Raw genomic sequence first — 14,060 nt, forward strand, 5'->3', positions numbered from 1 at the left:
ATATATATATGTATATATGGGAATAAAAACCTTTATCTATAGCACCCAACACATTTCACGGATTTGATATGGTATCGAAAATGTGGATCTACAAAGTGGAGCAGGGTATAATATAGTCGGCCCCGCCCGACTTTAAATTTTTCTTACTTGTTTTTATTAAGTATATTTCTTTTCTTTCTTAATACTCCGTTAAATGGTTATTGTTATACGTTATTATATCATAACTCATTCTTTGTATTAAAACCGATTTTGAAAAAAAATCAAAAAAACGTCATAATTTCTACAAACCTGTTAAGAATATAAAAAGAATGACAATCAGTTTCAAAAGCCAGAACTAAAAACCAATGTTTGATATCTATTCATACAAAATGCACTATACTCCCCTTAACATTCTAGTAAGAGCCATGCATTTAATGGACACTCATTGAACCACCTTTCAGCCAGGTGATTTTGTTAAAAAAAAAAAAAAACATACGTGAAAAAATGTAAGAAAAAATGCAAAATGCACGTTTCTTTATATTATAATATTGTATATTATCGGCGAAGAAAAAAAATGAAGGAACAACAATAACCAAACATACCACCCCCCATAAGACCCCAACGCGCAGACAATTGTGTACTCTAAAACTCCACCTCATATCAAACCCTAGTTTATATGAAAAAAACATTGAATTTAAAGAAAAATCTAATCAAGTTAAGTACCTTATGCGATACATGCAGCAATAACTCACTGCTTGCATTGGATACGAGTACATCGTTTATTGAGAGGTGAAAAGTGTGGCTTGAATGCTTAATAAGCACATCTAGATCCCATTACTTGTTGGCACTTTTTAAACTACATGTCTACATGCGGATATTTGGTAAATAAGTTTCACAACAAATGGAAAAAGGGCTAACATAGTAAACCTCCTTCTCATCTGTCTCTATATATACTATATTTGATATAATCAAAGGATTTTACTTACATTTCTCAAGCGCTCAGTAGTTTGAATAAAAAGAGTGCTGCATCTTTTGAGTATATAACAAGTATATACAGTATATAACTTCGGCCAGGCCGAAGCTTATGTACCCTCCACCATGGATTGCGTAGAAACTTCTTCTGAAGACTGTCATCCACAATCGAATTACTTGGGTTGCGGTAACACTTGCCGTTGGCAAGGTATCTTAAAACATCCTAACATCGTAATATATACCACATACACTCAAAAAAAAGTGAACTCTCCATTTCACTAAAGCCAATTTAACTTTATTTTAGTTCATGGAGTTATTAAGTTTGGAGAAAGTTTCCTCTACTCTAATAATTTTTTGTGTACGTTAGTTAAATTAACTAAAACCGAGGACAAAAATATACACAAATGAAGGATAAAGATTAACTAAATTCGTGTCTTCCACAAAATAGTTCAAAATTTCTTTAAATTTGTAAATTTTACTGCAAATACGTTCATCATGAACTTTATATATCACTAAAGACATTCTTGCAATTTTGAACTCCAATTTTTTCCTTCAAACTTCACAATTTTCTTTAACAAATGAAAAAACTTAATTATGTCTAATAAATTTTCTTGAATTTGTCGAAAAATATTTACTTATTTTTATGACATCGGCGTGATGCCAGCGTTTGTTATACTGTTTAGTTAAAATTTTCTAAAAATATTCAAAATTTTCTAAAATTAACTGAAATTTTTCTTCCTAGTGGGTTCACTGTTTTTTCAGTGTAGTCCATACGTGGTATATATTAAACTAAAAAAGGTCGATTAAATACGTATATAATTTAGTTTAAAGTTTCTATAGGAATAAAATTTTGACAAAATAAAATTTGGAAAAAAATGTCTATAGAAATAAAATTTGGAAAAAAAATTTCTATAGAAATAAAATTTTGACAAAATTTTCTATAGAAATAAAATGTTGACAAAATTTTCTATAGAAATAACATTTTGACAATGTTTTCCATAAAAATAAAATTTTGGTAGATTATTTTTGGCTCGAGTGGCAACCATGATTTTGAACCGATGTGAACCAATTTTTGTGTGATTGGGGATCGGCTATATGTAACTATAGACCGATATGGACCAATTTTGGCATGGTTACTAGCGGCTTTATACTAACACCACGTTGCAAATTTCAACCGGATCGGCTGAATTTTGCTCCTCCAAGAGGTTCCGGAGATCAAATCTTGGGAACGGGGCTATATATAATTATGGACCGATGTGGACCAATTCTTGCGTGTTTGTTAGAGACCACATTCTAACCCCATGTTCCAAATTTCAAACGGATCGGATGAATTTTGCTCCTCCAAGAGGCTCCGGAGGACAAATCTGAGGATCGATTTATATGGGGGCTATATATAATTATGGACCGCTGTGGACCAATTTTTTGAATGGTTGTTAGAGACCATATACTAACACCATGTACCAAATATCAGCCGGATCGGGTGAATTTTGATATTCCGAGGGGCTCTGGAGGTCAAATCTGGGGAACAGTTTATATGGGGGCTATATATAATTATGGACCGATGTGGACTAAAAAAAAAATCTAGATTTAAAATTTCAGGCAAATTGGATAAAAACTATGGTTTACAGAAGCCCAAGAAGTAAACTCGGAAGATTCATGGTGGATGGAGATTCGGCCGAACTTACGGCCGTATATACTTGTTATAGTAAATTTCGTCGAGATTCACTTTTTGTAGTAATTTTCATTGAATTTGTAATAAATCCAAATCAATTTTTTTATTCAATTTAGCTTTTAAATCTAGGTTCTGAAAAATAAAAATTAAAATATAGATCTCATTTATCGAATTTTCATTCTCTTTTGGCGATATATTCACAAAACTAATAATGTGCAAATAAATGCAAGTTTTAAAATTCAAATTAGACACTTCAAAGTAAAAAATTCCTTAAAAAAAAAATGAAAAACGGCTATATTTGATACAATAAAATATTTTAGATAATTTAAAGATTATTTCTTAAAATCAAAAATTTCTTTAAATCAAAAATTTTATATTTAGGAAAATTTGCTTTACTTTAATGACATAAAACTTTAACAAAGGAACGGAAATGTCAAAAACTCGTGGCGTAAATTAAAAGAACAACAATTTTCAAAGCAAAGATTATGAACTTTGTTTCAATTAAAATTTCTTTACATTAAAGAAATTCGTCCTTAATATTGTGTAAATTGCATGTCCCAAAATTTAGGTTTCATTATCTTCAATATCAACATGTTTCTTAGTGTACTTCGGAATAAAAATTTAGTACAAATTTTTCTTAACGACAATTTGAATGTTTTTGCAGAATTTTGGTGCTCTCTTGGATTTGATTTTGTTTATATTTATTTTGCGAAATATTTCTCTAAATTATTGTTGATCACTCCACAAGTATTTAACATAATTGTATAAGAATTTAAATATTCATGGTACAATTAAGTGTTATTCCATAACACAATAACGTACACGCGCAAAGACGGGGGGCTTGTTTTCAATAAAAATGAACTGAAATGAATTGTGAAAGAGTGGGTTAAGTATTTTGACCTAAGCAATTTTTGTCTTTTAGTTTTTTTTTGTCAAAACTATACACAATATGAACCAAATTAATGTACATACAGTTATTAAGTAAATTTAAATAATATTCAATTCAATTCTTTTTTATCATCCTTCTCCATTTACAGCTCACAGAAGAGGTGGTTCGCAAGAAAACCGAATACACAAAACATCTTGATGGCTATAGAACCTTAAGGGATCGTTTCGAAGAGCAATATATCAAAGGTAATGGAATTTTCTATATAATTTTTTCAACAAATTTTCATAAACATTTTATTTAGGTGGAAAAGTTACCCGTAAAGTTGAAGATGTTCGTGATAAATATCAAAAAGCCTGCCGTAAATTACATTTAACCCACAACGAATATGTCCTCTCCATAACCGAAGCGGTTGAAGTTGAAAAAGATTTCCGCACCATTTTATTACCCGGTCTGCTGGAACATCAACAGTCGGTACAGGAAAGTTTTATACTTTTATGGAAGAATATCCTACAGGAAGCCAGCCAACACAGTGATCTTACTTCAGATAAATTCAAGGAAATACAAAAACGTATCGATTGTGCGATAGGCAACATAAATCCCAGTGAAGAATATCGGGAATTTACGGAGAAGCATAGGTGAGTTAATTAAAGTTGAGTTTTGAAGTTATTTTTAAACAAGTGAGAAAGACCAAATTTTCTAAAAGTCAAATTTTGCATAACTTTTTTTAAACACATTTTTTTAATTTCTGGAAAATTAAAAAATAGAAAATTTTAAGAAATAATATTTTTAGAAAATGTAAAAAAAAAAATCTGGATTAAAAAAATAACTTTCTACAAATTGTTAAAAAAAAACAAAATTTCTAGAAATTTAAAAATAAATAAAAAAAATATATACAATTTTTTCGAGAAAAATAAAAATTTTTTTTAACATTTTCTAGAAATTTTATTTTTTAAAAAATTTCTAAAAAATGTTAAAAAAAATTTTATTTTTCTCGAAAATGTTGTAAAAATAAAATTTGTAAAAAATCTTGTTAAAAATAAAATTAGTAATTGTAAAAAAGTTTAAAAACTAAAATTTCTAATTTTTTTAATAAAATTTCTAGAAAATTAAAGAAAAATAAAATTTCTAGAAAATGTTTTAAATAATAAAATTTCTAGAAAATGTTTTAAAAAATTAAATTTCTATGAAATTTTGAAATATAAAATAAATTTCTAGAAAATTAAAAAAAAATTTAAAAAAAAACTAAAAAATTCTAAAAAAATAAAAACTGAAACTTCTCAATCATTTTTTAAAAAACAAAATTTCTCGAAATTAAAAAAAAAAAAAACAAAAAAATTTTGGAAATTTAAAAACAAATATATATTTTTTTATAGAATTTTTAGAAAATTAAAGTTTTGACAAAATTTTCATTTTTTTGTAAAGCTAGACTAAACTCTGTAAAGCTAGGCTAAACTTTTTGTAAAGGTAGACTAAATTGTAATTTAAAAAAAATACAATTTCTAGAAAATGTTTAAATTTTTTTTTTTGGAAAATATTGTAAAAATAAAATTTTGTAAAAAATTAAATTTGTAAAAAATTTTGTTAAAAATAAAATTAGTAAAAAATTTTGTTAAAAATAAAATTTTGTTAAAAATAACATTTCGTGAAAATTTTGTAAAAAAATAATACTTAGTAATTTGTTTAAAAAATAAAATTCCCAGAAAATTAAAAAAATAGTACAAAAATTTAAAAACTAAAATTTCTATTTTTTTTTAATAAAATTTCTAGAAAATTAAAAAAAAAATTATAGAAAATGCCTTAAAAAAACAAAATTTTCATTTTTTTTGTAAAGCTAGACTTAACTCTGTAAAGCTAGGCTAAACTTTTTGTAAAGGTAGACTAAATTTTTTTTAATAAAATTTCTAGAAAATTAAAAAAAAAAAAATTATAGAAAATGTTTTAAAAAATAATATTTCTAGAAAATGTTTTAAAAAATAAAATTTCTATGAAATTTTGAAAAAAATAAATTTCTAGAAAATTAAAAAAAATCTAACAACACTGCTAGATTTTTTTAAACTAAAATTACTAGAAAAAAAAATCTAAAAAAATAAAAACTGAAACTTAACAATTATTTTAAAAAATAAAATTTCTCGAAATTAAAAAAAAAAGTTCTGGAAATTAAAAAAACATATATATTTTTTATAGAATTTTTAGAAAATTAAAGATTTGACAAAATTTTTTTTCTTTTTTTTTTTTTGGTAAAGCTAAACTCTGTAAATCTAGCCTAAACTTTTTGTAAAGCTAGAGTAAATTGCACAATTTTGGTTTAAAAAATAAAATTTCTAGAAAATGTTAAAAAAAAAATTCTCGAAAATATTGTTAAAATAAAATTTATACAAAATAAAATTTGTAAAAAATTTTGTTAAAAATAAAATTTCTTGAAAATTTTTTAAAAAGAAATAATTCTTAGTAATTTATTTAAAAAATAAAATTCCCAGAAAATTTAAAAAAAAACAATTGTAAAAAAGTTTAAAAACTAAAATTTCTAGAAAATTTTATAAAAAATAAAATTTCTAGAAAATGTTTTAAAAAATAAAATTTCTAGAATATTTTGAAAAAAACTTCTAGAAAATTAAAAAAAAAATCTAAAAAAACTACTAGATTTTTTTAAACTAAAATTCCTAGAAAATTAAAAACAATCTAAAAAAAAATAAAAGCTGAAACTTCTCAATCTTTTTTTAAAAAATAAAATTTCTCGAAATTACAAAAAAAAAACAAAAAAAAATCTGGAAATTGAAAAAATACAAATTTTATTGAATTTTTAGAAAATTACAGTTTTGACAGAATTTTCATTTTTTTTTTGTAAAGCTAGACTAAACTCTATTTAAGCTTTAGCTCTCAGATTTTTTGAAAAACTTTAAGCTCGAATAACCGTTTAACCGGTTATGTCAGTAAAACGGTTACTTGTTATTTCGACATAATATTGAATTGTTTAACTTTTATTTCGAATGAATTGGTGTAGCGAAACTAAAGGTGCTCATTTTTTTTCCTATTCTTCTTCTTTCAGAACATCACCCACTACACCAGTTGTCTTTCAATTCGATGAATCCCTTATTCGAGATATACCCGGTAAATTACAATCCAGTACATTGGCCGTTGATAATTTAACTGTCGATTGGTTGAGAACCAAACAATTGGAATTGGAATTATTCGTCAAAGACTGCCAAGATAAACAAATGAAAATGATCGAACATGTCAATGGAGGATCACCAACAATAGCCAATGGTTCCATAATCTCCAATGGAAGTATCAATAGTAATGGAATACAATCATCTAAAGAAAATCAAAAGTAAGTGAAATTTACAAAAACACAATTTAGATTCAGAATAAATTGTCCCGATTGCTATTTTCTTTTCAGTCGTCAATCAAAGGATCTTAATGCTCTACGCTGTCAGGAGAAGCAAAAACAAAAACTTTTAGATATGATCAAATTTGCCCTCAATGAAGTGGGTTGTGAAGAATTACCACCAGGTGATGATTTACCAAATTTCCTAGGTTTTGGTCCCGACGGCTATAATAATGACAATCATCATGTAAGTAATGTGATTTTTTGTTTGATCTTTTTATTTTCTAAGGTGTAGGGTATTTTTTTAAGTCTGCAATGCATACTAAAGTTTGTTGAGGTTGAGGAGTAGTATTGTCAAATATATTTTATGCATAAGAAATTCGTAGGTTTTGGTATCAATGCATTAGTACTGTTTTGTGAGAACATGTCCGGAATCAGGGTTTATTAGCCCCCCAAAAAAATTAAGTTGTCCATCTTGCAAGAGTTTGCAATTGATTAACGAAGTTAAATTTTGTCTTTTGTTTCCAAAAGGTGCAATTTATATCCATGATAAATCAATTGTTCAAATTAGAATTTATTCATCAACGGTTTAAAGCTTGCAATGGCCACTGAAACATTGGCATACTTTTAGGCGCAGTCATGTAGAGCTACAAAAATGGAAAAGTTTCATAATTGTTTTCCCCCAAACGAAACATAACAATTATATGCAGGACGGTCATATACGTACTATTAATACATTCGAACACGGTTATAACGAGCAACCAGGGTTTGGGATTTTTAATTCCTTGTATACAGGGTGGCTGATATGTAATGCAACACAGTAAAGCGCCATATATTGTTTTTTAATTTTAGTGCTCGAAATAAAAAAAAATCACAAATAACATCAGATTTTAGAATCAGTTTAGAGTTACGCTATATTTTTCTGTTTTTTCTTTTTAATTTTATTGTTCAAAACCTAAAAATGTCGCAAATAACATCAGATTTCCGGATCAGTTTAGATTCGTTCGATTTGGTAACCTTTGGCACGAATTATGACCTTCAAACGGCAGACAAAACCAGCACGCACTGCACGAAAGTGGCTTTGCGGTATTTTGGTCCACTCCTGGCGATGAGTCTTCTTGAGAGGACCGACACTTTGCTATTTTTGTACCAAACGTCTCAGAAATGTAGAAACCCATATTCTGGCAGCAAGGGTTCGATAAAATTCTATTTTGTTCATATTTCAATAGAAGAATGTCGAATATGCCCCTTCAAAAAACGCATTAAAAAGCCCGAAAATGTCAAAATTGTCTTTCTATAGAAAATTATGTCAAAATTTTATTTCTATAGAAAATTTAGTCAAAATTTTATTTCTATAGGAAATTTAGTCAAAATTGTAATTCTATAGAAAATTTTCTCAAAATTTTATTTCAATAGAAAATTTTATTTATATAGATTTTGTTTCTATAGAAAATTTTGTCAAAATTTTATTTCTATAGAAAATTTTATCAAAATTTTATTTCTATAGAAAATTTTATCAAAATGTTATTTCTATAGAAAATTTTATCAAAATTTTATTTCTATAGAAATTTTTTTTCTCAAAATTATATTTCTATAGAAAATTTTGTCAAAATTTTATTTCTATAGAAATTTTTTTTCAAAATTGTATTTCTATAGAAAATTTTTTCAAAATTTTGTCAAAATTACATTTCTATAGAAAATTTTATCAAAATTTTATTTCTATAGAAAATTTGGTCAAAATTTTATTCCTATAGAAAATTTTGTCAAAATTATATTTCTATAAAAAATGTTGTCAAAATTTTATTTCTACAGAAAATTATGTCAACATTTTATTTCTATAGAAAATTTAGTCAAAATTTTTTTCCTATAGAAAATTTAGTCAAAATTATATTTCTATAAAAAATGTTGTCAAAATTTTATTTCTATAAAAAATGTTATTTCTATAGAAAATTTTGTCAAAATTTTATTCCTATAGAAAATTTTGTCAAAATTTTATTTCTATAGAAAATTTTGTCAAAATTTTATTTCTATAGAAAATTTTGTCAAAATTTTATTTCTATAGAAAATTTTATCAAAATTTTATTTCTATAAAAAATGTTGTCAAAATTTTATTTCTATAGAAAATTATGTCAAAATTTTATTTCTATAGAAAATTTTATCAAAAAATGTTGTCAAAATTTTATTTCTATAGAAAATTATGTCAAAATTTTATTTCTATACAAAATTTTATCAACATTTTATTTCTATAGAAAATTTCATTTCTATAGATTTTTTTATCTATAGAAAATTTAGTCAAAATTTTATTCCTATAGAAAATTTAGTCAAAATTATATTTCGTTAGAAAATTTAGTCAAAATTTTATTTCTATAGAAAATTTTATCAAAATGTTATTTCTATAGAAAATTTAGTCAAAATTTTATTCCTATAGAAAATTTAGTCAAAATTTCGTTTCTATACAAAATTTTGTCAAAATTTTATTTCTATAGAAAATTTTATCAAAATTTTATTTCTATAGAAAATTTTATCAAAATTTTATTTCTATCGAAAATTTTATCAATTTTTTTTCTATAGAAAATTTAGTCAAAATTTTGTACCTATAGAAAATTTAGTCAAAATTTCATTTCTATAGAAAATTTTGTCAAAATTTTATTTCTATAGAAAATTTAGTCTAAATTTTATTCCTATAGAAAATTTAGTCAAAATTGTATTTCTATAGAAAATTTTCTCAGATAGATTTTTTTTCTATAGAAATTTTTTTTCAAAATTTTATTTCTTTAGAAAATTTTATCAAAATGTTATTTCTATAGAAAATCTTAATAAAATGTTATTTCTATAGAAAATTTTATCAAAATTTTATTTCTATAGAAAATTTTATCAAAATTTCATTTCTATAGAAAATTTTGTCAAAATTTTATTCTATAGAAAATTTTATCAAAATTTTATTCCTATAGAAGATTCTGACAAAAATTTATTTCTATAGAAAATTTTGTCAAAATTTTATTTCTATAGAAATTTTTTTCAAAATTGTATTTGTATAGAAAATTTTTTCAAATTTTTATTTGTATAGATTTTTTTTCAAAATTTCATTTCTATGGAAAATTTTGTCAAAATTTTATTTCCATAGAAAATTTAGTCAAAATTATATTTCTATAGAAAATGTTGTCAACATTTTATTTCTATAGAAAATTATGTCAAAATTTTATTTCTGTAGAAAATTTTGCAAAAAAATTTTTTCTATAGAAAATTTTGTTAAAATTTTTTATCTATAGAAAATTTTTTTCAAAATTATATTTCTATAGAAACTTTTGTCAAAATTTTTTATCAACAGAAAATTTTTTTTCAAAATTATATTTCTATAGAAAATGTTGTCAAAATTTTATTTCCGTAGAAAATTATGTCAAAATTTTATTTCTGTAGAAAATTTTGTAAAAATTTTATTTCTATAGAAACATTTATCACAAATTTAATTTCTATAGAAAATTTTGTCACAAATTTAATTTCTATAGAAAATTTTGTCAACATTTTATTTCTGTTGAAATTTTTTTCAAAATTTTATTTCTAGAGAATTTTTTTTCAAAATTTTATTTGTATAGAAAATTTTGTCAAAATCTTTTTTCTATAGAAAATTTTGTCAAAATGTTATTTATATAGAACATTTTGTCAGACTTTTATTTCTATATGTTAGAAAATATTATCCAAATTTTATTTCCATAGAAAATTTTGTGTAAATTTTATTTCTATAGCAAATATTGTCAAAATTTTATTTCTATACAAAATTTTATCAAAATTTTATTTCTATAGAAAATTTTGTCAAAATTTTTTTTCTATAGAAAATTTTGTCAAAATTTTATTTCTATAGAAAATTTTGTCAAAATTTTATTTCTATAGAAAATTTTATCAAAATTTTATTTCTATAGAAAATTTTGTCAAAATTTTATTTCTATATACCATTTTGTAAAAATTTTATTTCTATAGAAAATGTATATATTAGGAATTTAAAAAAACAGCATTTTTTGTTAGAATTTACTTTAAAAGAGCTGGTTTAGGTACCGTTTAGAATAGAGGAGATAACAAGTACTCTTCAAGATGGACAACTTAAATTAGTTTCCCTTAATATTAGTAATAAAGTAGCAAGTGATTGATTTTGAAATACAGTTTAAAAATAAAAATTAAAAATAAAATTAAATTTACCATTTCTTTCTCTCACACATACATACGTATATTTAAATACAAAAAAACAATTATACAAAAATCTTACTAACCACAATAAAAACAAACAAATGCAACATCCCAACTCCCTATACCATAATCTCTAGAACTCCAATGGTAATACGACCAGTGTAAGTATATTCAATGAACTGCGACGACGTGGTGGTGTTCTCACACTACTCCGTGGAAGACATTTCAAACGTAAATCAACACCACAACCCACGACACCAACAGCTTCGGCACGTTCCAAACGTTTCGGGAATAAAATGAAACCACGATCCCAAAGTTTGGGTTCATTATCGGTAATTAATTCAAATAGCCCTGCTAAATATGAGCCTATTACTAACCTACCCATGCGCATGGCCGCAAGTTTTGAAGCAAATAACAATCAGGGTTTCATGCATGATTTGAGTGATTTCGTTAAGGAGCTAACGCCACCTCTAAGATTTGTGCCTTCCAAGTTGAGACGCAGCATGAGTCATGGTTCAATATTAGTACGTAGTAGCCATGAGTTCAGGGAACAGGAAGAAGATGAATATGGAGAAAATAAATTCAATAATAATAATCACATATATGCAGATTTAGATTTGAAAGAGGAAAAGGATGGGGAAAAGGTAAAAGAAGAAGATATGGAGAAACTTCCTGAGCTAGTAAAGGATATGGAGAAGGAAGTCAATAGGTTAGGAATAGACCATCAAGTCGTTATAGAGATTAACACCTTGGTGGAGAGTGAACAAGATGAGATCAAAGAAAATACCAAAGATGATGAGAAAGTGGATGTCAAAGAAGAAGGAAAAGAAGTCAACGAAATAAACCATGAATTAAAAGACATACGAGAAGAAGAAGTTGAGCCAAGTGGTATTGAGCTTACCGAGGAAAAGGAAACGGAAGCTAAACCCATTCCAGAAGTAATGCAAAATTCCATAGATGCCCATTTGGATAAAATCGATGAATTGAATCGTACTTTAGATAATCGTCTTAAACGTACCATTTCGCCACCTCAAATCACTGATCTGGATGCCATTGAATCAGCAGAAGTGGTCGATGTGATAACACGACCCCTTAGCCAGACAAATGGTCATGATATCAAACGAATATCAACTTCCAGCTCTGACAGAGATCTTCCTGTCACCCTTCAAAATGATAAGAACAAAAAGCGGTCCCTGTCATTTTCTCAAAAATCCATTAATGCCATTTTATGTAACATTAAGGAATTCTCCAAAAGTCCCTTAACCAAAATCCATAAATCTGTCGATAGCAAAGATAATAGTCCAGAGAAAGATGATACGGGATGTTTCAACTCCCTTAAATCCTCCGGCAATGATAATAGAACCATAGATCATCAGACCACAGCGTCATCTACTCCATCAAATGATATGCATCACCATAACTCTTGCTCATCACAAAGTAGCTCTCCATCAACAAATACAGATCCCATATTGGAATCTCAAAACAACAACAACACTGCCAACATAAATCCGTCCAAGGACTCAGCATCATTCACCAATGCCACACATACCTCAAAACTTAAATTTAAAGTGCCAAAAATCCAAAAGAAATCCAAAGCCATCCGTCAAACATTCCGTTCGAAAATCATAAATTTCCAATTGCGCAAAGGTAAACTCTGTAAGGTATGCACCAAGCGCAGGCGTATACATCCCAGTAAAAGTGTTTTCGATTTTGCCAAAGAATTCAATTTAAGTTCAGAGACCTCCGAAGAGAATAGTGAGGAATTTTGTACATGTCCTGTGGACCATACGAATCGTCAATCACCACGTACGATGAAAAAGTCTCATCGTTTTCAATCCAGTCTCGATGATGATGATGGTGGTGAATCCAGTGATGATGTACTCTCAATGAAGGATCATTGTTATTGTGTTCCCAGTTTGGCAACGACTGTGAGTAACATTTTCGCATCCCAACCAATAAACAAAAATATGAAAAAGATACTAGAATGATTGCCGATGCATCTTATGGAGGAGCGCGAGAGAGAGTGAGAGTGTGGAGGAGCTGGTATCCAGAAATGGATATTCTGATCTCCATATCTCAACTCCAATCGCCTCACTTATGATTTTGTTGCTAGAAATGTCTTAATTTCGTACTTCTTTGGAGCACTTAGAGTAAATGACACTGGAATTGTTGTAAAGCAAAAATGCATCACTGTGATATTATTTTTAAATATTTTTAAGTTGGCTACATTCACTACTAGATGTCGCAAGAGTAGAATATTTGAGTAAGATTTTTAGAGCTTAAGGTATCTTAGAAGATTTGCTAAATTGGTTTTAATGTTGTAGCATGCATATGTTGTTTAAGTAAATTTTGTTTATTTATACGTTTATATTTATTATTTTGTTTATGTTTACATTTGCATGAGTTCTAGAATATTATTTAATTTAAAACACTATATATTAAAATTTCAGAGATATTTACATTTTTTACTTCGTCTCATGAAGTTATATACACTTCATCATTGATTGGAAGCGTATGTCTATCGGATGAAAAATCTTTTAAAATATTATGGTTGTTTTTATTATATTCGACCTGTATATAGATTTTCCAATTATCAATTGGAAAACCTTTAAAAATTTTAAAAATTTTGTATTGTTAAATTTTTTTTTTTAAATATACGGCCGAAAGTTTCGCCAAGCCGAAGTTCTACCAAAGACTGTTTATTAACCCCAATCGAATTATTTGGGTTATATTCAACGATTTTGATTCCCTGATGATTCCGACCAGCGATATGAATATGTGCCCCATTAAAAGTAGCCAAAAATCTAAATGACATAGGACTCCAAACAATTTTATGGAAAACAACATTACCACATTTTTATGTTTTTCATTTTATTTTTGGGCTGCGTTTGCATTAAGAAAATAAACCCCAATATTTCGTGGGCTTGGTTTAAGACTTTCTCCTATGGACAGAGTCCAAACTGGGATAAATAACGCGATTCCCTAGAGATTTTTACTGAGTATCGTTTCCATTTCTTACGGTTCATTTTCACACGATATTTTAA

General features: G+C 26.4%; 1 protein-coding gene across 3 annotated transcripts in view; it reads left to right on the top strand.

Annotated features, from left to right (window-relative positions):
• FER (tyrosine-protein kinase Fer) overlaps positions 1 to 14,060 on the top strand; it is a 272,860-nt gene that overhangs the window by 229,006 nt on the left and 29,794 nt on the right. Inside the window, exons 4-8 of one of the 3 annotated variants that reach the window (XM_075292598.1) lie at positions 3,661 to 3,757; positions 3,814 to 4,147; positions 6,559 to 6,840; positions 6,910 to 7,084; positions 11,154 to 11,348. In XM_075292598.1, coding sequence (XP_075148713.1) covers positions 3,661 to 3,757; positions 3,814 to 4,147; positions 6,559 to 6,840; positions 6,910 to 7,084; positions 11,154 to 11,348 — 1,083 coding nt within the window. Of the gene's footprint in view, positions 1 to 3,660; positions 3,758 to 3,813; positions 4,148 to 6,558; positions 6,841 to 6,909; positions 7,085 to 11,153; positions 11,349 to 11,369; positions 12,945 to 14,060 lie in introns of those variants that run through there. The other 2 variants (XM_075292599.1, XM_075292597.1) reach the window with 2 other exon arrangements.

The sequence above is a fragment of the Haematobia irritans genome, chromosome 1 (assembly GCF_050003625.1).
Source record: "Haematobia irritans isolate KBUSLIRL chromosome 1, ASM5000362v1, whole genome shotgun sequence".
In the NCBI taxonomy this organism is placed as follows: domain Eukaryota; kingdom Metazoa; phylum Arthropoda; class Insecta; order Diptera; family Muscidae; genus Haematobia; species Haematobia irritans.